This window comes from Miniopterus natalensis, chromosome 9, assembly GCF_054644295.1.
Source record: "Miniopterus natalensis isolate mMinNat1 chromosome 9, mMinNat1.hap1, whole genome shotgun sequence".
NCBI classification, from domain to species: Eukaryota; Metazoa; Chordata; class Mammalia; order Chiroptera; family Miniopteridae; genus Miniopterus; species Miniopterus natalensis.
In genome coordinates, this window is record NC_142089.1 from 77,791,056 (window position 1) to 77,815,561 (window position 24,506).

At 41.2% G+C, this 24,506-nt stretch overlaps 1 protein-coding gene across 6 annotated transcripts in view; it reads right to left on the bottom strand.

Annotated features, from left to right (window-relative positions):
• Nucleotides 1-6,720: 6,720 nt before the first annotated feature.
• The window catches only part of SEPTIN10 (septin 10), a 48,241-nt gene continuing 30,455 nt past the window's right edge, over nucleotides 6,721-24,506 (bottom strand). For 4 of the 6 annotated variants that reach the window (XM_087820681.1, XM_087820680.1, XM_087820685.1 and 1 more), the window contains 6 exons: nucleotides 23,049-23,210; nucleotides 21,396-21,492; nucleotides 20,150-20,318; nucleotides 14,453-14,585; nucleotides 9,987-10,174; nucleotides 6,721-8,291 (listed from right to left, as the gene is read on the bottom strand). In XM_087820681.1, coding sequence (XP_087676807.1) covers nucleotides 8,276-8,291; nucleotides 9,987-10,174; nucleotides 14,453-14,585; nucleotides 20,150-20,318; nucleotides 21,396-21,492; nucleotides 23,049-23,210 — 765 coding nt within the window. In that variant the 3' untranslated portion in view covers nucleotides 6,721-8,275. Of the gene's footprint in view, nucleotides 8,292-9,982; nucleotides 10,175-14,452; nucleotides 14,586-20,149; nucleotides 20,319-21,395; nucleotides 21,493-23,048; nucleotides 23,211-24,506 lie in introns of those variants that run through there. The other 2 variants (XM_087820683.1, XM_087820684.1) reach the window with 1 other exon arrangement.

Consider the following 24,506-nt stretch of genomic DNA (forward strand, 5'->3'; position numbering starts at 1 on the left):
AAAGAATATCAGAATAATCTGAGTTCCACAAGGAGAAGAAGCATGACAAAGAAAGAACAGACATCCAAATTGGAAAGAAAAGAGTAGAACTGTCATTGTTTGTAAAGGATGTGATCTTATTTATAGAAAATTGTAAAGATTCAACCAAAACATTGGTGAAACTAATGGACAAGCTCTGTAAAGTGGCAAAACATAAAATCGACATGCGGAAATCAGCTGCGTTTCTACACACTAACGAAGAAACAGCTAAAAAAGAAATTAAAAAACTGTCCCACTCACAATAGCATCAAAAACAACAAGTGCTAGGAATAAATGTACCCGAAAAAGTGAAAGAGGGGAATCGAATGACGTTGAGGGGAGGAGGAATTGGATAAAGGTAGTGAGAAGGTACAAACTTCTAGTCATAAGGTAAAGAAGTACTGGGGATGAAGTGTGTACCTAACACAAGTTGCCAAGAGAGTAAAATCTAAGCATTTTCAACACACGGAAATAGACCATTTTTTCCTTTCTTGTTTTATATGCCTGTGAAATGATAAATGTTAAACTTAGCGTGGTAATCATTTTACAATACATGAAAGTCAAGTCATTATGCTGAATCCCCTAAACTTACACCATGCTGTATGTGTAAGTTTGTTTTGTTTGTTTGTTTTTGTTTTTTGGCAGTCCTCACCCGAGGATATTTTCCCATTACTTTTTTGGAGAGAGTGGACGGGAGAGGGAGGGGGAGAGAGAGAAACATCGATGTGAGAGGCTTAAAAATAAGACCTGATACCATAAAACACACAGGAGAAAACCCAGTGAGGAAGCTCTTTGACATCAGTCTAGGCAATGTTTTTGTTTCTTTGTTTGTTTGTTTTTTGATGTGGCACCAAAGCACAAGCAACAAAGGCAAAAATCAACTAGTGGGACATCAAACTAAAACACTTCGGCACAGCCAAATAACCAACCCCCAAAAGAGTGAAAGCGCTATCTACGGAATGGGAGAAAATATTCGCAAACCATACATTGGATAAGAGGTTAATATCCAAAGTAGATAAATAACTCCTACAACTCAATAACCAAAAAAACCCCAATCTAATTACAATATGGGAAACATAACTAAATGGACTTTTTTTTAAAGAAGACACACGGATGGCCAACAGGACATGAAAAGATGCTCAACATCACTAATCATCAGGGAAACGCAAATCAAAACCGTGACATATCACCTCACGCCTGTTAGAATGGCAGCGATGACACTAGACACAAGTGCAGGTGAGGACGGGGCGTAAAGGAACATTTGTGCGCTGCGGGTGGGAGTGTAAATTGGCGTCCTCGCTATGAAAAGCAGTCTGGAGGTTCCTCAAGTAACTAAAAAGAGAACTGCCACCTGACCCCGCAGCTCCACTCTGGGTATCTAGTCAAAGGAGGTGAAAAGAGGGCGCGGAAGAGGTGTCTGCACTCCCGCGGTTCCCGCAGCGCTGTTCGCAGCAGCCACGATGTGGAGACGGCCTAAGTGTGTCTGCGGAAATGAAGAAAATAACACACACACCACCCACACGCACACCACACACACACACGCTGGAATACTATCCAGCCGTGAGAAAGAAGGAAGTTCTGCCATTTGCAACAGCATGGAGAGACCTGTGGGGCATTAAGCTGAGATAAGTCGGGCAGAGAAAGACAAAGACCGCAGGACACCATTTACATGTGGAATTTAAAAAGCTGGACTCATATAAACAGAAGGCAGAGTGATGGTTACCAGGGGCTGGGGGGCGGGGGAATCGGAAATATATTGTTTTAGGATAAAGCCTGTGCGTCCTGAAGCCTGATGCACAGCAAGAGGTTACAGAGAAGCACGCTGTATAATAAACATCAGATCTGCTAAGAGGCCGGATCCTATCTGGTCCCACCACAGGCAGAAGCGGTCGTGGTGATGTGACCGAGGTGTGAGGTGACCTAAAGTGGCACTGTATTGCAGCATTGAGTGTATCACATCGACATGCTGTGCACCTTCGTCTTACACAATGTCCTATGTTAATTCTATCTCAATAGAAATAAATTTTAAGAAAGCATTTGACAAAATCCAGCATCGAGTCCTAACTAAAAACAAAAACAAACTCAAAAGCTAGGACTGGAAGGGAATTCCCTCAACCTGGGCACCTGTGAAACCCCAGCTGACACACTTGCTGGTGAAAAGCGAAGGCCTCCTCCTCAGGTGGGGGCAAAGCAAGGGTTCTGCTCTCACCACTGTCCTGCGTGTCCTAACAGGCCTTAAAGAGAAGTGACAGGCAGGCCACGGAGGACAACGCGCCCACAACACGCTGGTGACCTGGCACGTGCCCAGGTGGGCAGGGCTGCTGCAGCTGGTCTTCCCCCCAGCTCCTCGGGCGCTCCCGGCCCTTCCGCCCCATCCCCAGGTCTCGTTTCCTTCCTGCTGGTCCAGTGTCTGCTCATTCACTCTGCAAAACGCTAGCTGGCCAGGTGTGTGACCTCCCTGGGACCGAGGTGAGCGTGGCCCCAGGGGCTGTCTCCAGAGTCAGTCACTGTGGAGACACAGGGACGTGTGAGGAAGCCGTCACTGCGAGAGGGCAGCTGGAGGGGCCTCAGGAGCGGGGCTCAGCACAGGGCAACGGCTGCGACAGGCAGCTGGACTAGAGGAAGCCGCCAGCCCGGGGAGCTGGGAAGCGGGGGACTGCGGTCGGAAGGCCCCGGGCTGCTGTGTGAATGGGTCAGCAGAGGGCAGCGGCGAGCAGAGGGGCCATGCAGTGCCTGCGGTGGACAGACGACAAAGTGGCCACGATGCCACTACGCCCCCTCCTCTTCCCGTGGCTCTGCAGCGCCCATCCGAGGTGGGCTCTCTCCTCGCCGTGGGCCTGGCCACAGCAGCGCAGTGGGGGGCGGTTTGCCAGAGGCGCCTGGGCTGCAGAGGCCTCGCACGCGGCCTCCGGCTCCCTCGGCCCTGCCTTCCCGGGAGAACAAGCTCGGGCTCTCCTGACGGGCGGGGCTGGGGAGCAGCTGACTGACTGCGGACACAGGATGCTGGGCCCAGCCCTGCGCAGGGAGCCTGGCCTGGAGCAGCAGAAGTGTCTAGCCGATCTGAGAACTTGCGAGAAATAACACACTGTGTTGTTTTACACATTTTGGGGAGACATTACTTAGCAATGATGATCACTGCCTTCTTTCTCTTCCCTGTCAGAGCCAACCTTCTTAGAAAAGTCTATCTCCCGGCCACCATCTCAGTCCAACTTCTGCCCTCCAGGGAACATCTGTCTCACTGCTGTCCTGGTGGCCAGTGACACTGCTGAGAAATCCAAGCTCTATGTGTCTTTCTGGCACCCTTGGCAGTACCTGGCTCCACTCGTCTGCTCTCTCTTCGCTCCGGATGCCCCTCCTGGCTTTCCTCCCCCTCCCTGCTGCTCCTGTCTGCCCCGTTGCAGGGCCCTCTTCCCGTCCCTACATAAGTTGTTCCTCTGGCTTTGGTGGGGGCACTTTCCTCTCTCAGGTGTGCAGGTGATCTCACACTCTCCTCCAATCCCACCCACACCGTATCCGCCCTTCCTGGGCCTCGCGCTTGGCTCTCCAGTCAGTCTCTTCAAGCCGCAATCTTCCCCTGGCTGCCATGCCCCAGTCGTATTGCAACCATGTGCCCAGATGAACAAGCCAGAAGTCCAGGCAGCTGTCTTTGGTGCCCTCCCACTTGTCACCCTTACGTCCTAGCAGGCCCATCCCACAGTCCCGTCTCCCAGGACCCCTCTAATATATCTCCTCTCCCCATTCTCCTCTGGGCCCTGCCCACACTCTTTCCACCGCTGTGAGCCCTCCAGCCAGGTGGTCCCCTCCCCTCCCCACCCCACCCCCATCTCCCACCTGCAATTCAGGACTCCACAGGGACTTCTTCCCAAAACACAGGGTCTGTGCTCCCCGGTGACTGCGCTGCCTGCAGCACAGCCCCACTCTCTCTGGCCGTCCCAGCGTCCTGTAGGCCTGGCAGACGTCAACCCTCTGGAAAGGCTCCTCGGGGCCCCAGCACTCCAGACTGGGCGCGCCATCCTGAGCCCCCCACCAGGGGACCTCTGCCCTGTGCCCGCTGGCCCACCACCGGGCTGGGACCTCAGCTCACTGGTGGGGCCACCACAGACATGTGGAGGCTGGCCGGCTGGATAAATGGAGCGATAGGCTAAGCTTTACGAAAGTGCTCCTCCAAGCAGGCATGAAAAGAAAAACATAATTAGGAGACGTACACTTCCTATGCGGGCTCGTTTAGAACGTCTGCTCTGCCAAACTCGAAACCAAAAAGAGACGGTAAGCTTTATAGTAAAAACACTGGACAGGGTAGCTAAGTTTTAAGCTCTCAGGAACCTTACAGGGGAAGCAGGGACATAACTGTACTAGGAACTGAGGAGCAGCTAATTACTTTTACTAGGCACTAAACTGAACTCCAAATTTATCAGCCGACCGCCCCACTGGTGGTCAAGCCCGCAACCCGGGCATGTGCCCTGACCAGGAATCAAACCGCAATCTCCTGGATCCTAGGTGGATGCTCAACCACTGAGCCATGCCTGGCCGGGCAGTAACTTAATTTTTAAAAAGAATTTATCATTTCTTTTATATTTTTAAATGTCTTCATATTTCAATGTCTACAGGATTTGTAGTGATTTTTTTTTTCATCTCCATTGTTTTTGCCTTTTAACTTTTACTTTTTAAGGAAAAAAAGGCCAGGCTTTTTGAGGTATAATTTACATTTAGTAAAAAATTTTCTGGGTGTATAGTTGCTTAAGTTTTTACAAATGTATGTAGCCATGTAACCACCACCACAGCAAAGATTCAGACTATTCCACCACTCCAACAGCTTTCCTTGTGTGCCTTGGAATCCATGTGCCCCTCCGCCCTGCCGCAGGCCTGGCGACCACAGCTGATTTCTGTCCCTCTAGTTTTGCTTTGACAAAAATGTCACATAAGTAGAAGTCACATAGTCCATAGCCTTTTGAGTCTGGCTCAGCTTAGCATACTACTCGGATTTGTTCATGTTCTGCACGTATCAGCGGTCTGTCCTTTATTGTATGATGAACTACAACGTGCTTATGCGTTTACCAGTTGATGGGACATTTGGGTTGTTTCAAGTTGTAAGGTTATGAAAAAAACCTGCTATAAACATTTAAGTACAGGTCCTTGTATTGAGAAACATTTTCTTTTTTCTTTTTTTAAATATATTTTTATTGATTTCAGAAAGAGGAAAGGAGAGGGAGAGAGAGATAGAAACATTAATGCTGAGAGAGTCATTGACCGACCCCCAAACCGGGCATGTGCCCTCACCGGGAATTGAACCCTGATCGCCTGGATCCTAGGTCGACGCTCAACTGCTGAGCCACGCCCGGCCGGGTGAGAAACATTTTCATTTATCTTCAGTGCACTTTTTAGAACTGGAATTGCTGGACGGTATGGCATGACTGGCAGAGCCATGTGCCCCGGGAGATCTTAATCTCTGGAGCCTCTGGATGCTAGGTTTCGTGGGAAGGGGAATTAAGGTTGCTAATCAGCAGGCAGGGAGATGCTGCTGCTGGGCCCAGAAAGTGGGACAGCAAGAAAGGGGACAGTCAGACTGACGCAATGCCAGCCACTCTCCCGACAGGCCACTGCAGTGCTGTATTTTAGTTCTTTCTATATTTCTAACCATGAGACATACTGTTTTAGTCATTATTTAGATTTATCCATATAACAACCACTTCCATTACTATATACTCCTTTCTGCATCAGCATTTTTTTCAACACAACTTAGGGCATTTTCTTCTATACTGTGTTAAGAACTACTGGCCTACACTGTAGTCTCTCCTGAGTCGCCTGCTCCCTGCAGTTTCTCCGCCAGTACGTCTTCCCCATGAGCTCTGGAGAAACAGCTGGCCGTGTGAGGTCAGGTCCTCCCAGGGCTCCAGTGCCTGCTGGACTGGTCTTTACAAACCCTCTTACCTGTTCCCTACCGACTTCTAAGCCCTCCCCTTCCTCACCCTCTGTTCATACCTGGCTACCTTCCAGAGTACAGATTTTATCAAAAACATGCTATTCCTTGTGCCAGGGTTGCCCTTCTCCATTCCTACATTTGAAAACTTACTCCCAATGTTTCAAGGCTCGGTCACTTCCCTGGATGCTTCCTGCGCTCCATGGGTAGAGTCTGCAGGGGCCCCTCTGAGTAGATCTTCTGTCGTTACTACCGTGGCTGCTGCACAAGGGCATGGTAGCCTCCCAGCCCCAGGGGAACATGGGCCTCAACTGAGTCATCTTCCAAATGGGGAATAGTAATGCCTGCGTCCTTCCCTTTTGTGTTGATCTGAAGCTGAATCACAGGCTGTGAAAGGCTTTAAAACCCAGGGCAGTGTGTACAAAGATTAATGACTGGCAGCGAGGCAATTCTGCTTCATGTGCCTTATGGAAAAAGTATCAACCCAACACGTCCAGCTTTATTTTGTTTCCAGGAAATTTACCAATATAAGCATCAGGGGATAACAACTCACTTTGTAAGGAGAATATGAACGTTATGGTGCAATTGTTTTTAAGCTTTTTTCTTTGCAGTGCAACCCTTTTAAAATAAGGTAGTACAAGGAATCCCAAATACATGGACCATGTGAGATCCACGTCGTGGCCAAGCACGCCGCATCTTCCACAGCGAGTCACGAGTCTCGGGCAGCTTTCCAAAACCTTCTCAACTGGAAACTTGAATAACTTTCAACATGCCAACCACCAATCTGGCATTTAAAAGTAATTTTATTCAAATTTAGAACAGCTGTTTTATACAGAGTTTGATATAATATGGCTACAAACAACAGCACGCATGTGACGTCACTGAGCCTCTGGACGGCACACTCCTTTGCTCACGCTTAGTGCTGTGGCATTGGCTGGCCTCTGCACGGCAGGCCACCTGCCCGCAGGGACTCCCCGACTCTCCTGCTCCCACCTTCCAGAAGCTGGACATTACTGATCCTGAGAAGAAAGTTCAGAGCTTTTTCTGTGATACTTATAACTTACTTTACTACGATTTAAAAAGGTGAAGAGATATCTGTGAATTTCAAATGTAAAAATGGAAAGTAAAGTATTTGTCCATAAAAATTGTGCTAGAAAATGAAAGGTCTTATTTGCAACTTACACAACTTCATTTAAAAAAAGCACTGTTCAGAATCTAACATAGGCTAAGTTAAACATTTTGTTGTCTAAAAAATACTGGTAATATACCTGCTTTAAAATAATTCAAACATAAAATTAAATGAACTAACTTTGATAAAATGTTCCTTAAGATGACAGTTTGTAAACAGAAAATTTAATGTAATTTAAACACATTATAGTAAATATACAGATATATTTCATTTGTCAAGAGTAAATGTCAGCATTATTTAGAATATTTAGGTACAAAAAATAAAAAATTATATACCTATGACTGTTAAGAAAAAGTTAATTGTTCTGAGAATACTAAGGCACTGATATGAATTATATAAATTGTTTTATCTTCAATAATCAGATGTTCATAGCTATTTTCTTAAGAAATATTTTTAGTAAGGTAATTCAGTCTTATTTCCCCCCCCGCAAGACAGAGTTCTAAGCAACATATATGTAATACATCCTAATAAAAATACTGTGATAACACCCAGGTTCAAAAGTACTTAGAAAAAAGGTTTATATACTTGGATGTTTTTACTTTTAAACATGTTTTGTTTTTTTTCCCATCACAATAATACACCAACCGCAAGGTGTACTGAAGCATGGAAGGCTATCATGATATATAAAATTTGATACCAAAGCTTAGAATCACGCTAGCAACTGGATAATTATATAAAAAATGAAAAAGTTCTATAAAACTATTGAGAGGTTAGAGTTTCAGTACATAATACATTTTAAAACATATTCCCCAAATTTTACTGTTAGTGTGTACAAAACAAAAGGTTCCTCTTAGAATAGAAAAGTGATCAGAGCCTAACGTGAGCTCTGCACATCAAGGCAGTGGCACTGCCCTGCGGTAACGCTCTGCAAAGTGAGAGCAGGTCGGCAGCAGAGCAATGACCCTGATTCATCACAAACCAGCCACCTAAACACTTCTGACAACAGTGGACACAGGTTCTATAACTCAGTCTGGCTTATGAATTTACCTTATACTTAAAAGTATTTTTCTATAAATGGCAGTAACTGTGGCCATTTGCCAGATACAAAATAACTGATACAGCAAATAAAAAGAGCAAGAAAATCACAGCATGCTTCTAACATTTTAATAACTTTTGCTTGTGATGACCTTCTGTGATCTGGAACCTTTGTTTTACATAAAATTGGAGCTGGAAAGAGAAAAAAAAAACCCCTTTGATTGGTACAATATAAAACATATGGAAATAAAAATTACTAGAGTCATTAGTTTTACAAGGCTTTTCCAGGAAAAGCAAATACACATCTATTATGTACAGGTTATCTAGCTATGGAACTTTCGAAAGAAAGGAAAAAACAAAAACCCCACCAAACTCTATTTTCTTGAGGATGAATTCTGGGCTCTCAAAAAACTCTGGGCTTGGCCCTGATTTTGTCATCAACAGCTCATACCAATGGCTCTCAAGTGGAGCAGAGTGATAATTTGCACAGGGTATGTGTAAATTGTATTTCATATAGGAAATAACTATGGGAAATCCAATTTTAGTAATACTGGATTCAGATAAAAAGATAAGGTAAAAGGTCTCGTAGCTGTGTAATAAAAACCATAATTATATAAGCACAGCTACAATACATCATATTACTCTTCTGACAAATAACTGAAACTCGCTATGCCCGATGCACTGTTCCAGGCCCTGGGGATGGATACGTCCACGGACAAAACAGATCCATGACTTCGTGGAGCTTATGTTCATTCATACATGGGAATTCCTCTTTCTTCCCCCAGAAGTCATAAAATCTGTATGTCAACTAAATACACGGAAACCCTGTGGATTTACTTCACCATAGTTCAAAAATAGAAAGCTACCATGGACCAGCATCATGTTTTCCTAACTATTCTGAAGCGGAGTTATAATGATCTGAAAACGCTGGGTCTGAGAGCAGATATGGTGATAACATGAAACCAGAAGTGTTGCTCTGTGAGGACATGAGGAGGACTGATGCTGCCAGAGCAGAGACAGTCGGAGAAACTGAGGCAAAGAGCACAAAGCAGTGTTCTCAATAGGACAGTCAAAGGCAAACTGACAAGGACATTTTAAGTGGGAGAAATAAAATGAAGGACACAAAGTACAAAAGAGGAATAAACCCTTATTTTCTAAAACTTTGGTAATTTCGATGGTAACACATACCCCAAACCTACAAGCCTTGAGAGTATCATCCACATGCTACTCATGCAGCCCCATTGTACTGGGACCCTCTCTACCTTCCTCCGCATCATTGCGTCCACCATTGGCTTCATAAGCTCTGACATCAAAGCACAGGAGTTCGAATCGATAGCCTGGTTCCCTTATTAAAATAAAAATTCTCACAAAATCATTATCAATAGAATTTGTTAAAGAGAACCTAAGAATTAGTATTTTTAAATCAAGTATTATTTTACACTTATGATTCCACAAGAAAGTATATAGCTTCCAATTAGACATAAATGAAATTCTACGTAACTAAGGGTAGGTCAGCAGCTATTAGATGTATGAGAGCCACAGGCTTGGCTACAAAATAAGAGCAGCCGACCTTTCCCTAGGTGACTGACGGATTTTACATTGTGATGTACTTTTTACATAGTGATATATTTTCACTTAGTTCATTCATTCATTCTGCTAAATAGGTAATGAGCACCTAGTACGTGCCAGGTGCTGCTGCAGCTGCTAGGGAAGCAGCCGTGAACAAGAGACAAGGTCTCTGCTCTCAAGAAGCTGACAATTTAGCCACAGCAGCCAGACAAGGAACCAGGAAACAGACAGTGAGAAGCACGACAAACACCAAACAGGGCAACGAGACGGAAAGGGAAGGGGGGGGCCACCACAGGCGGGTGGCTGGAGATGGCTTACTTCTTACGGTCCCTGTCCTTCTTCGGGTTGCTGCCCATTGCCATAAAGGGCTGGCTCTGGTATATCTCGGAGGTAGCTTTCCTTTTAGAGAAAGAGATTATTTCTTCTTCCAAAAGTCTTCTCTTCTCCTCGAGCTTCATTCTCTCTTCTTGGTGAACTCTCTTGAGGTGCTCGAACTTGGCTTGCAGCTGTGAAACAAAGATGCAGTTCTCAGCAGGCACCCAGGTGGCAGCAGATGCACAGAGATGCCCTCCTGCCCAGAACACACTGCTAACTAACACTAAGGGCCACAGTAATCCACACAAGCTTCCCGGTGTCTCAAAGTTCACGCTTCAGGAAAAATTTACATATGAATTTGCCTTAGTAACTTTAATTTTAAATAAGTACCCATGCAAAAAATGCATTAACAAAATAAAATAAAAAACCATAGCCTCATGAACCTCAGTGTTTTAAAACATGACCTTTTCTTGAAGTTTTTATTTTCTTGTTCTACAGAAAAGAGGCTTTATTTGAAGCCTCTTCAAATAAAGTTTCTAAAATCTATGATCAGTAAAAGTGAGGGACACAAATTACAGAAGTTATCAGAAAGGAAAAAGAAACCCCTATTTTCCAAATAAAGTTATCATTTATAGTGAAACAGTCATTGAAAGTTATACTAAAAAATCTGTTTGGAAAACAAGTGTCATATGTCAATTAAAATCAAGAACCTTAAAAAGCTATCATATTTTTCCACAGTCATGACTTCTTGAAATTTAAACTAAATCAAGAAATCCTAAATCGAGGGGAAAAAATGCTGTAGAATGTACCCCACAATGAAAAAACATAGCTTGTGTCTAATAGAAAAATAAAGTAAAAACATAAATTTATGCTGACTACATTCCATGCAGACATTAAAATGAGTTTTATAAAAGTTTATAACATTACAACATGAGATTTCCCTGGTTAATTGTGGTTTATCTGAAAACAGATCGGGGGAACTTCAGTGGGCTCCACATGAATTGTGTGTCATGAAAATAAGCACAACATCCTAAATCTAGATTTTAAAAAAAAGGTATCTTTTTTCTCCCTAATTACACAAATGTTACACAAATGTTAAATTAGTAGTTACACAAAATAGCCTGGTTATACAAATGTTAAATTAGTATTTTCAGTTTTAGGCAGCAACTGAGCATTCATGCAAAAAGTAAAACTTGGCTTCCAGAAAAGATAGCATATAACAGTTGAGGAAATACTTCACTAACAATCAGAGGCTGAGGGTAGAAACTGGAGGGAGCTAAACTCCACCCTACTAAAAATGAAATGCCCCAAATATGAAATAGGTGCCTAGTGAGCCAGTGAACCCCTGGCAGCGCTGAAATGGAGACAGAAGGCGGCTGAAACAGGCTGACTGAGGCCCCGCTACACCAAGGTCCTTTCTGAGGGTGCGTTTCAGAGAAGCACCAGTTCCGTAGTATTTGCTTCTTTAAATGGTTGCCGCTTCAATGAAGTCCTGGCTGGCACGCTCAGTGGTTAGAGCGTCAGCTTGCTCACAGACGGCTCGTGGGTTTGACTCTGCTCAAGGGCACATACCTGGGTTGCAGGTCCGATCCCTGGCCCTGCTCCGGGGCATGTGGGAGAGGCAACCAATCAATGTGTCTTTCTCACATCCATGCTTCCCTCTCTCTCCCCCCTCCCTTTCACTCTCTGAAAAATCAATGGAAAAAATATCCCTGGATAAGGATTAACAACAACAAAAGATGTGTGTTTTGTGTGTGTGTGTGTGTGTGTGTGTGTATGTGTGTGCGTGTTTCCAGGGTGGAATCATCCAGCTGCCATTCACATCAGGGTATAAACCTACAGCTCTCTGAGCATGTGTGCATCCCCTATAAATCTGGGAGAGAAGTGGCACAGAGGCTAAAACCTAGAAACGGAGGATATAGGGGCAGATTCATATTATGTGAATAGAGATACAGATCTCGGATTACTTAAATGCGTACTTTATATGCATGCATAAATATCTTGAAAGGTTATAGAGTACTTCATATTTCATTCATGAGGTTGATAGAAATTCCAGAAAAACTATAAAGAGAAAAATGTTTTAAAGAGGGAGAGTGGCAAAGGCATGAATGTGACTATTACTCATATCATGTGGATTCGCAGCTTTTGAGAGCAACAATCTATTTCACATATTGGAGGACTCACTCGTGGTCTCATTACTCACTGCAAAAGGCATTTAATTCAAATGTATTTTCAAACACTGATCAAAAAGTTAAAAACACTACACCTTTTGTGCTATTGATAACTACTCATCAATGCTCTTAAGACTGTCACCAATGGTACATCGCTGTATCTTTTGTAAACACTACTTCTTCAATGATCTTCTTAAACGTATCAATTTTTTAGAAACAAATGCTAGAGACAGCATTCCTCCTTTATGGAACTAGATGACCTTTAATCTGAGTTTTGTACCTCCCTGTGGCCCCTTTCCGCCTTGCCTGCCTGCGAGGCAAGCTGCCTGTGCTCACTGAAAAGTCACCTTGGCCTCGGCTCTCGGCTGCATCTATGGGCAAACCCCTCCCTTCCTGCCTGTATTATAAGGCCCCTGTACTCTCATTTTCAGGATTGTAATACAGCTGTACTTTTACTGAAAATCATATGGAATACTTTTGAAAATAGGAGAGGCATAAATTAAATATTAACGACGGAATAGGCACACATTTAAATGGGGGAGTAGTAAATGATTTAATGATGGTTATATGCTTCATTTGAGGGATAAATATAAACTACCTTTTCTAGTAGTGGGGGAAGGGGAATGAGAAATCTGTGTGTCATATATAACACACTTCATTGTAAATTTAGAATGACGTAATAAAGATGTAGGAGAGAACATTCAGATTATTTTGAGATAACATTTGTTCTGTGCATCTCCCTACTCTAGTTATCTATTTAATGTTCACAACATTTTCAACTAATTATATAATAAAATCCAGTTTTATACAAAAGATAAATTAAGAGGTTATTTGTTTTATAACAACATTGGCAAGAATATTTTAAGTAACAAGGTCCCCTAATACAGAATTAAGTAATGTTTTGGGTTAACAAAATTATCTTTTTATTAGTGATTGCCAGTATCTTAGTGAAATAACTAACTTTAAAATGTTAGCAACCAAGTACTGGGACCAAATATCCCAGTTTACCCTGAAGATACCTGGTTTACACCTATCTATTGCCCCAGCGTAATTATTATTAAGCCTCCTTTCCCTCTAAAGCTACTGTAATTAAGGCAATAGCAGACCCTGTATTCCTGTCCTTCTGTAGATGATTCTGGTCTCACAAGTGATGATGGCTGACTGGCCCTGACAGCAGTGGCTTGACAGCATGAAAACTGGCCACGAGGCACCTTGCAATACGGAGGCAGCAGGCCAGGAATCTACTGCCTCTAAGGCTATATAATGAAAAGTTTAGAACTCCTGTGACAACTCTGCTTGTTGGTGCCTTAGTTTCAAATCAACTTTTTCATTAGTTTAATACATATCTTAAGCACTTGAGTCACAAAAATAAAACTCTACAAAGCACCTACTGACAAGCAGTATTCCTCTTTTCCTTTCACTTGGTAATCTGAATTTTTTATTTCCTTTTAAATAATATACATTTAAGCAAAATATTCTTAGGTAGAATTTCAAAAATTAAAACTCATCTATAAACCACTTCTACAACTTCTCTCCTCACTGGAGAAACTAGGAATCATGACATATGAGAGAGAAACTCTGAAAAGAATTTTACTCTACTACCACTGTAAAGGTGAATCCACTAATTAAAAGAAAAACCAGTATCCTTATTTTTTACTCATCACAACTCCTTCCTCAATATTTATATTTTAAAACAACTACACACCAGGGACTAGCTTAAAAGAAAATAAAAGAGACTGAAGAAACAGAACACCCAAATGCAATATGAGACCTGTGATTTAATTCTGGTTCAAAATAAAAAAAAAATCACCAAACAAAAAGAAACAATTTAATCTTGAGGCAACTGGGGAAATTTGAATGTGGCCTGGAGAATAGGTGAGATAATCTCCTATTAATCTTCCTATTAATATTCTTAGGTGCAATACTGGTACTATGGTTATGAAGAAAAATACACCTAAGTTTCAGGAATGCATGCTGGTGTGCCTAGAGATAAAGTGCCACAATGTCTATAACCAGCTTTCAGATGACCAGGGCAAAACACACACGTGCGTACACACACACACACACACACACACACACACGTAAAATGAAGATGGCAGAATGTTCACTGCTAAATCTAGATACGGGGAGGGACACAGGTATACTCTGTACTTTTTTAAAAGAGCAGGTGTTAAAATAGCTAGTTTTTAAAGAATAACAAATAGTCTCCAAATGCATCTCAACTAAATTCTTGAGATAAATTCCCCAAATTAATAGAACACCTAAAAAAAGCAAATCCCATGAGACTAGTGTACTTGCCTCTCTTTCAGCTTCTTTCAGGATGGCTTCTTTCTCCTTCACCCGCTGCACAAATATCTGCTTCATTTCTTCTTCCTTCCTCTGACGTTCCCCATAAAATTCATGTCTTTTGGTTTCATAGGTCTCTTGAAGACTAACAAGTTTTTATAGTATTCTCTTGTTAAAAACAGTGTAACAAACTTGCAAAAACTCAAATATCTCAGGTTAAGTCTCATAACTATAACATGTGCCAACATCCACCCACATAAAGCTACCCAAAACATGAGATTTCCTATAGCAGGAGACAATACAAATCCACAGTGCTACATTGACTTTTTATTTTTATTTTTTGAGAGAGGGAGGGAGGGAGGGAGGGAGGGAGGGAGGGAGGGAGGGAGGGAGGGAAACATCGATGTGAGAGAGACACATTGATTGGTTGCCTCCCACACTCACCCGACTGGGGAAGGGGATCGAACCTGCAACGCAGGTATACGCCCTTGACCGGGAATCAAACCCATGACCCTTAGGTCCAAGGGCCCAAGCTCTAACTACTGAGGCAAACAGGCCAGGGCTAAATCCAGACAACAGTATGGTGATTACTAGAGAGGGGAAGGGCAGTGGGGCAGGGAGACGAAGTAAAGGGGGGACAAATGGTGATTGAAAGAGACTTGACTTTGGGTGGTGAACACACAATATACAGATGATGTATTATAGAATTATATACCTGAAACCTATAATTTTATTAACCAATGTCACTCCAATAAATTCAGTAAAAATTTTAAAAAGAGCAAAGCTTATAAATGTATAAAATGCTCTAGACAATCACATAAATGCTTCAAATTCAAGGAGGCATTTTACTTTTTCCCAGGTTTCTTGTTTTTCTGTTTGTTTGAGTCTTATTTTAAAGAAGCCTCTAAATCTATCTAGTTACTTTCACCATTTTCAGAAACCTCACCACATTCTGCTGGTCCTACACTGGGTCTGCAGTCTTTAATGACAAACTTGGTTTAAATAACGTCTTGAATTCATATCAAATGTAAGTTTTAAAAAGTTCTCATTAATCTATTTATATAAGCACTCGAGTTGCTTAGGAGGAAAAGAAATCTACCCAGCAAAAAGACCTAACATCTGTTAAATAGCTGCTAGTAGCAAGATACTTTTCCAGGCTCCTTTCACTACCTAATTCCGTGGCAACTAAGGGCAACCTGAGAATGTGTATCAATACTCGGCTTTACAGGTAAGAAAACTAGAGCTTAGAGTCAAGTAATCTGCCCAAAGTGACACAGCTGGTAAGTTAAAAGCTGGGATACGACCCAGATCAGACCTGCTCAAAAGTCATATTTCCAGCCACAATGAACAGGCTATGCTGTAGCGAGGTCTCAGCAATAAGATAAAGTGATGGCTGCTCTGCTATTTCCACCCCGCCACAGTGGAGACAATGTAATCATAAAGCTAACTGCAAGTTCAGGAATCTGCACTGTCTTTCAAAAGGTGGCAAAGAAACCCTTAGATTGGAAAGGAAATGGTTTATATAGTTAGTGTTGTAAAACTAATGCAACCATTGTTTACTATCATGGGTTTATTTTTCAAACAAGAATGAAAGATCATTTTCTAGCTATACTACTCTCTTTTCTAGTATAAAGGTAGCTTGCTGTCATGAATGTTTAATGTAACATATTACTATAGTTGCAAATATCGCCAATTTAAAGCAAAGTTGAAAGCCAAAAAGGAAGAAAAAGAATTCTCAGGTGCTCGTGTTCACCAAGAAAACCACTGCAGTCCCTGCACTCAGTGTTTCGTGTCCGTTCTCATAATCCTGGTGGACCTTTTCCATTTCTACTATAGACTAAATGCTTAGAAGTTAACTATTTATTTACTGACACTTTCAAAGACACAAAATTTTATGACACAAAAAATTATGTCAAACACTTAAGCAACTCTAAACTACAAAAGCCTTCCATTCAAACTTTAGGCCCCCAGCACCTCAAGGACAGTGATTTGTACTCACATGTTAAAGGTGACTGACTGTGGAAACAAGGCTGGTTAGGTTAATCTAAAATAACTTGGGGTTTAAGTAAAAGCATGTTTCATACATCTTAAATAATTGACGATCAGTTAATTAAGGCGATAACATAATGCCAATTACTTAAACTTCATAAGCAGATGATCAGTGCTGACAGATTAGAACACTAAGTATGACCTGGCAGAAGCACTCAATAAAATGTAAATGGAAAACAAGCTGAAGGACTGGCCATGAAAAGGGCTGTGCAGTAAAGAGAAAGAAAGGCCATACTAACAGGTTCATGTATCTATTTTTTTTATTCATATATAGATATATTGAGAGAGAGGCTTATATGCCAACCAAATTATAGTAACTATTGTTATATATACTCCAAATTAAATGGGAAAGATTCCCCAGAAAATGGAATGTAACTTCTTCAAAGTACAAAAGTAATACCTTCCTAAGACAACAGGCTGTAATGAACTATGGAAGCTTTATCAGGTAATTTATCCACAAGTGAAAAGAGACATTCTGCTGACCCTGACCTGAGAAATCCAGCACAAAATGCCTTCTGTCTTAAGGAGAGCAGGCCTGGAAAGGACAGAGCCTCCCTCACACTGACATCTAGTTCCCTATTTTTCTTGCTTGTCCCCTGCAAGCAATCTACACTCACTGCCCGGTACCGATCTCTGTAACCTGGCCTAAATTGAAGAAACCTTCTCCCCCAATTTTCCATTCTTCGTATGACCAGTAAGCAGATAAGATGCATCCCAAACTGATGAAATGCTCGAAAAACAGATGGTCTGAGCAGTCACTGACTCCGCCTGCCCACCATCTGCATATGGCCTTTCTGTACTATTACTCTGGTTTCCTTTTGGAGCACTACCTCTCTGCCATAGGATACAGTCTGGTGGAACAAGTAATCAGGTTCATCCCACCCGTGGCCAAAACATGGGTACATGTCCTAAGCTGGGCCTACTGAACACTTCATAGTCTATTCCTGGGCTATGAACTGTTGAGCAGAGAACAAAAAGGCTGGAAATAGTTTCAGTTCATTCACTCCACTCAGCACTAGAATAAAACTGGTGTCTACTTGTTCTACACATTCCCTTTGAATCTGTAAGTCTTGGCCTATGTAGTAGTCCAACTATTGCTCTTTTGTTTTAGATGGAGTGGTCTTCATTATTTTCAAAGAACTGAAAGGAAGCAACTGGCCTGGACTCACTGCTATACTTCCACAGCAAAATCTGAGCCTCAACCTCAACACAGCTGGCCTCCTTTTTCCTTGAAACCCTCTTCACTTGGTAGTTTCCCTCCTTCCTCTACCCAAGGTTTCTCACTCTTCTGTTTCTCCAGTTGACAACTATTAGAGAAACTCACGGCTGTTTCCAAGGCACCTTCCTTTTCAGATGTACTTCTCTCTCCAAGCAATCTCATCCATACTCATATATTCAACTGACCATCTTAAGTTTGTTTATTTAGCCTAGCCCTCTCCTCTGAACTTCAGGTAAATAGCAAAAAGTGCCATCTGACATTGTCACTTGGGTGTTTCGGAGGAAAACTCAAAGTCAACAGGTCCGAAACTCAGCTTATGATTTCCATCATGCTAGTTACTGCTGCCCCCCCCCCCCCCCCCAAAAAAATGCTAGTCTTCCTCCAGAGACACCTATCTTGATGAATGGTACAACCATCTACCTAGCCAATGAAACCATAAATACAGGAGACTAGAGATCTTCCTCTAGCATCTTCTGGCATCTCTTATTTATCTTTTTCTAAACAATCACCAAGTTCTTTCAGTTTCATCTTTTAGATATCTCTCAAGTGTGACCAGTTCTATTTTCATTGCTGTTACTTTAGTCCCAGCAACACTCTCCTAACTGGTCTCTCCTAAGCATCTTTGTACAGGCCTTTTATACCTTCTTTACATTATAGCTAGGAGTTATTTTTTAAATGCAAACATAATAGCACTCCTTCACTGGCTTTGCCTTTCCCTTAGGACAAAGACCAACATCCTCACCAGGGCCAGAGTGTATTCCTCCCCCTCCCACCTCAGAAGCTCTACAAGGACAAGGTCTCTTTTAATCCCAGAGTACATATATGCCCAGCGATGCTGGGCAGACAGCAGACAAACAGTAAATATCTGCTAAATTACTGAACTTGGAATATTACTTTAAATGTACATCCTTGGGCTTCATCCCTAGAAATTCTGAGCCTGCATTTTTTTCTTTACATTTTCTAAAAAATATATTTTTATGGATTTCAGAGAGAGAGGGAGAGGGAGGGACAGAGAGAGAAACAACAATGATGGTAGAGTCATTGATCGGCTGACTCCTGCACGCTCTCGCTGGGGATTGAGCCAGCAACCCGGGCATGTGCCCTGAACGGGAATCGAACCCTGATCTCCTGGATCCTAGTTCGATGCTCAGCCACAGAGCTACACCCAGCTGGGCGAACCTGCACTTCTTTATCATCCACAGGATGACTGATCTGCCAGGCAACTTGACTCTCGATTCTCAGAGTCCTTCCAGGCTGTACCACTTGCTCTCACTCAGGATCCATCTCTCACTAATGCACACAGAGAACTCTGAATTGACCCTGAGACTTGAAAGAATGAGAGGCGAAGCCTCCTCTGGGGAACATTAGAGGAGTCAACTCTAGATGACTGATCTTCAATAGAGAACATAATCATTTTACCAGAATTGGCCCATAACTGGAAGCATAGTATTCCTGTATAGGTGAAGAGGGATTAAGTACATATAATTAATTTATTATGCTTCCAGAGCTAAAACACCAATTAAATCCACAAAACTTTTTCATTTTGTTTAAAATTTAACCTCATCTATCAAATCTTCCCAAAGGTCATTTGCAACAGCAGCAGCAACTTACTGTCCTCCTCTTCCTTCCTTTTACGTTCACTATGGTGCCAATGCAACAGCCAGGAAAATGACTGAAATGCAAATCATCTAATGGAGAAGGGATCCTTAGTTCCTAACAGAGTTTAAGACACTTTAAAGACCTCATGCTTTCCTCCATGCAAGAATTGCTCTGGAATGCTCTGTCACATCTGACTTAGTGTGTTAAGGATTAGAGTTTCAGGTTTACATATCTTAATAAAAATAAGAGGAATGTAGCAGCATAAAAAATTACCAAGCAAGTTTATAACATTTAATGTTCATAAGGTCATCAGGTTTTAAAATTCTTATAACTATATTGCAATACTTAAGAAACAGTCTAATTACTGACTCCCTACAAGAACTTTCATTCTTTCTTTATATTTTCCTAAATTTAAGTCATTCTAAAACATTCACCAGGATAAAAAACAAAAGTTTTTAAATTTATTTAATATGATTCACATTTCAACTTTCTTTTATAGTAATAGATAAATATGCTTTCATTGGTTTTCAGATAAATAAAAAACAAAACCAAATTAAAAGAGTCTTCCTCTAGTTATCCATTTCAGCACACGGTGAAAGCGCAAGCTTCCACTGTATGTCCTTCCTTCTACGTAAGTCCTTGGGTCAGATGAGGACTCGGACACCCTCAAAAGCAATAGGCTCCAACGAACTGAGAGCACAATAATTAATCATTATCAAATGGTCCTACTTCACACTGGGAGATTTCTGAAAAAAGACATCTTCCATCCTTGCGGATATATAAAAAAGTACAACCCTCTCTAACTCCCTCTGGGGTTAATTCTCAAAGCAATCCCCACTCACCTGAGCGGCTTATTCTCTGGGCCCACATCAGTAAAGCCCATCTCCTCCAGCTTGCAACGCCTGTACAGTTCATAGTGCCTGGTGTGGGTCTGTTCTCGCAGATCCTCCATGTTTGTACAAATGAGCATTTCCCGGAGCTTTACGAAGTCACAGTGGTTTTCATTTTCCACTAGCCAGAAAAACAAGAAACAGCAACACCAGTTTTTTAATTCCTGACACACAATTAGTATTTGAATGAATGAGTAAATGAAAATATCTGAAATAACAAAAGCAAAATGCTAAGTCTGATTAACAGCTCCGATTGTTCTATACAAGTAATCAATAACTCTAGCATAATACACACTGAATTATAGGCAACATTAATTATCAGGCTGGGAAATTTGCTTTAAATTTAGCAGCCAATGGATACACAGGAAATAGGAAAGAAATGCACTGTATTATGTTATCATGTGCTCCAGTTATTTCACTAATACAGTGCTAGCAGTTTACAAACCATCTTCAGGATACTTCACATAGTGTTTTAAAATATATATAACATTATTCCACTTCAAAGTATATTCTGCACACTCAAGCATCCCATCTGTGCACACTGTAACTATCAAATTCTTTTTATAGAATGCCACATTTACAACTAGTTAATAAATTTACATGGTCCTCCTATGTTTATAGTGACCAGAAGACCACAAATAAGTATGTTACTGTTGAAGTACAATTGTTTTTTAATATTTTTATACATTAAAAATGTTAAATTTTTCAATATTTTTCATTCATTATAAAATTTGTCAATTTTTAAAAAGCAGCATTGGGAAACCATACTAGCAATTACCATCACAAGTAAATGAACCAGATAGTACTAATTACTTACTCATTATAATGCTAAATAAATCCTAACATATTTTAGTTGGCTTACTGGTTTATTTTGGAAATAGTTGGCAATACTTTGTAGTAAAAAATACTACTGTACCCTAGAATTACCTAGTAATTATGTTTACACAGTTATTTACTCTCAAATTTTGTTCAAAGTTCCCAACCAGTGTGTCCCACCTTCCGCATGTCCTGATGCACCTGAGCAGGGAATGGGGAGGCTCTGCGTAGCCTCTACAGTCCTGGCTAAAATAGAACCCCGCCAACTTTTCTGACAATGAGTCATAATAAAAAATGAGCATCACTTCAAAGAATGCATTAAGTACAACTTTGAGACTCTTGGGTGACATAAATATTTCTAGTCATCGTTTATCTCACTTACCTTGTACAATACCCCAAGGGTACTGGCGAGCTTTGACCATCTTATTTCCAACTTTTACCTCATCCATACTTCCTACAACAGCAAATGGCAAATGTCCCTGGAAAGAAACCATGATATCAATCACATCTCATACCAACGTGATAAATACTAAAACAGTTTTATAAAAGTAACAGAAAATTAATTAAATAGCAAATTTATTAAAATCAAATGATCTACTATGGCTCTGATTTTAAAACTTGACAGTGAATATGTGCCACCTCTACTACAAGAGTCATTTCCAGGTCCTATAAAGAAAATCACTTACTGAGCATCTCCCACATGCAAGGCATTATGTTACAGAAATGCAAAAAAGAAAAAAATTCTACTATAGGTATCATTTCCCTCAATATTATTTTTGCCTTAAAAGACAATGTTGAGGAAATCATACATACACTTACACACCCACTATATATATATATATATACACACACACACACACACACACGCAGACATATATATAACTAGAGTAAATGTGTATCTATATTTAGTGTGTGCATATATACTACTAATATAAAATAATATTTAAGTCGCAAACTAATGCCAAATACAGTAAATGTTACAGAAACTTAGAGAAGTGAGCGATCACTGTAAGCAAAAAGATACAACTCAAACTAAAGATGAATTAAGCAGAGTGGAGAACTAGCTTAGGTAAGGAGAAAAAATTTTTGAAGAATAGTTTATTGATTTTTAGAGAGAGAAGGGAGAGGGGGAGAGAGGGAAAAAAAAAATCGATGTGAGGAGTGCAACATCGATAGGTGCATCTTGACGTCCCCTACTAGGGATGGAGCCTGCAATCTGGGCAAGTGCCCTTGACAGGGAATCAAACTGGCAACCTCCTTGTGTACAGGGCGATAAGGAGAAAAATTCTGAACACATATACAAAAGGTAAATTCAGAGTCAATGAACAGACTGTCTGAAGCTGAGGATTAACACAGGGAAAAGTCTAATGTAAAAAATATTAAGTATTATGTTTAACATTTAATAACTGACATTATTAGTCTCTTAATTGTGCCTTTCTGAAAAATTATTCCAGATGGACATAGAAATAAAATTAGACATAGAGATAATGACACATACGAATTAAGGTCACTTACATTTACATGTCATTTAAATTAATCAGCTTTTTATATATTTAGTTTTAAGTACCATAAAATAAACGGGAGTATAAAAAGTCAGAAAAGGGAAAAAAGAGAAACTGAATGAACAGTTACTGAATGTCACCATGTTCGGTAGTGCACATAAGTTGTATCCTCTTAACAACCCTTAAGATAGGTATTATTAATCCAACTTTGTAGATAAGTTAACAATAACTTCCACAAGAACATATGGTTAAATCTGTCCGACTCCAAAACTCATGATCCTTCAAAATATAAGCCGATATTTTAAAGAATTGGTAGCCCGAAGAAAGTAACACAAAGAACTTGGCCATCTTCAATCAGGGTAAACTAAAAGTTATAGGGATGTGTAACACGCACAGGTGGCACTGCACGGGAGAATGAGCTTAAATACCAGATTAGGAAGATATCCTTAAAGAGTTTAAGATTCGAAAGTATCCAAAGGAGGCCATAAAGTCTTCATACGTAAAACAGAAGTAATATTCAGTTAGGAGCTCACATTCATCGAAGCATTGATTTTAGCAACAGTTTCATCATCTGTTGGGAACTGGTATATCTGGACTCCATTGCTGACCAATTCACTCATGAGCTTGATCTTAAACTTCTGCAACTCAGTTTTAGAAATTGCATCTGCTTTGGCAATCACTGGTATAATGTTCACCTATTAAGAATAAAGAAAGACAAAATCTCATAATTGAAGATTTATTTTTTAATCTTGCAGTTTCTGCATTCAAAACCATTAAGTCTCTGGCAAATTTCCTTAACCTGTGTCAGGGGATAGGCAAACTACAGTCTAACTTACTGTCTGTTTACAGAAATAAAGACTTATTGATTGCCCTGGCTGGTACGCTCAGTGGTTAGGTCGTCGGCCATGCACCAAAGGGCCTCGGGAGCATGCGGAAGGCAACCGATGGATGTCTCTCTCTCACATCCATCTTTTTCCTTCTCTCCCCCCCATCGCCCGCCCCTAAAAATTAGTGGAAAAATATCTTTGGGTGAGGAATAAAAAAGATAGACAGACAGACTTACTGGAACACAACTAGGTCCATCATTTTCATACTGTCTACGGCTGCTTCCCTGCTACAGCAGCAGAGGCGAGTAGTTACATCAGAAATAAGTGGCCTGAGAAGCCTAAAGTATTTACTACCTGGCCCTTCACGGAAAAAACTTGCCAACCCTGACCTAGATAACCACTAGCTGTCATCCTTACCCTACATCCCCACACCACCGTTCCCTACAGATGCTGGCCTTTCCATAAATAACTGCTTTTGAAAACCAGGGTTTTTGTAATATTAATCTTTCATCTGAATTTCGGTTTAGAAATCTCACATTTTCTTCTCCCAAAGTCTCTAACAGTCCTTTCATACACAAATAAGGAAAATGTAACATTAAGTAGAAACCCTGTGGAGTCACTAATTTTTTATCTCTTTTTTTTAATCTTCACCCGAGGACAGTCCATTGCTTTTCAGAGAGTGAAAGGAGCACGAGGAAAAAGCACCGATGTGAGAGAGACACAGCGACTGGTTGCTCTTGCAAGTGCCGGATGGGGCCTGCAACCGGGGCACGTGCCCTTGGCAGGAATTGAACCCAGGACCCTTCAGTCCTTGGGGCGACACTCTAACCACTGAGCAACCGGCTAGGGCTAATTTTTTATTTCTTAATCATCTAAGCACTAAAGTAATTAGGATGATTGATTCTCACAAAACTGTGAGAAACATGCTAAGTTTCTCTTTCTGCCTCTCATTTCAGCAGGTCCCCTTTCCCCAAAGAATCCATCCAATCTGTGTCCCATCGTCAGTAACTCCTACAACCTAGACGTTGAAGGGAATTTTATGACCAACTGAAAGTGTTTATAACTCAAAGGAATAACTTTCTCAATATTATCTGAAGTCCTATCACCAGGCAGAGAGAAAGAGATTTGGGGTCATGAAGGCCAATAAATTTGTAAAGCTAATTC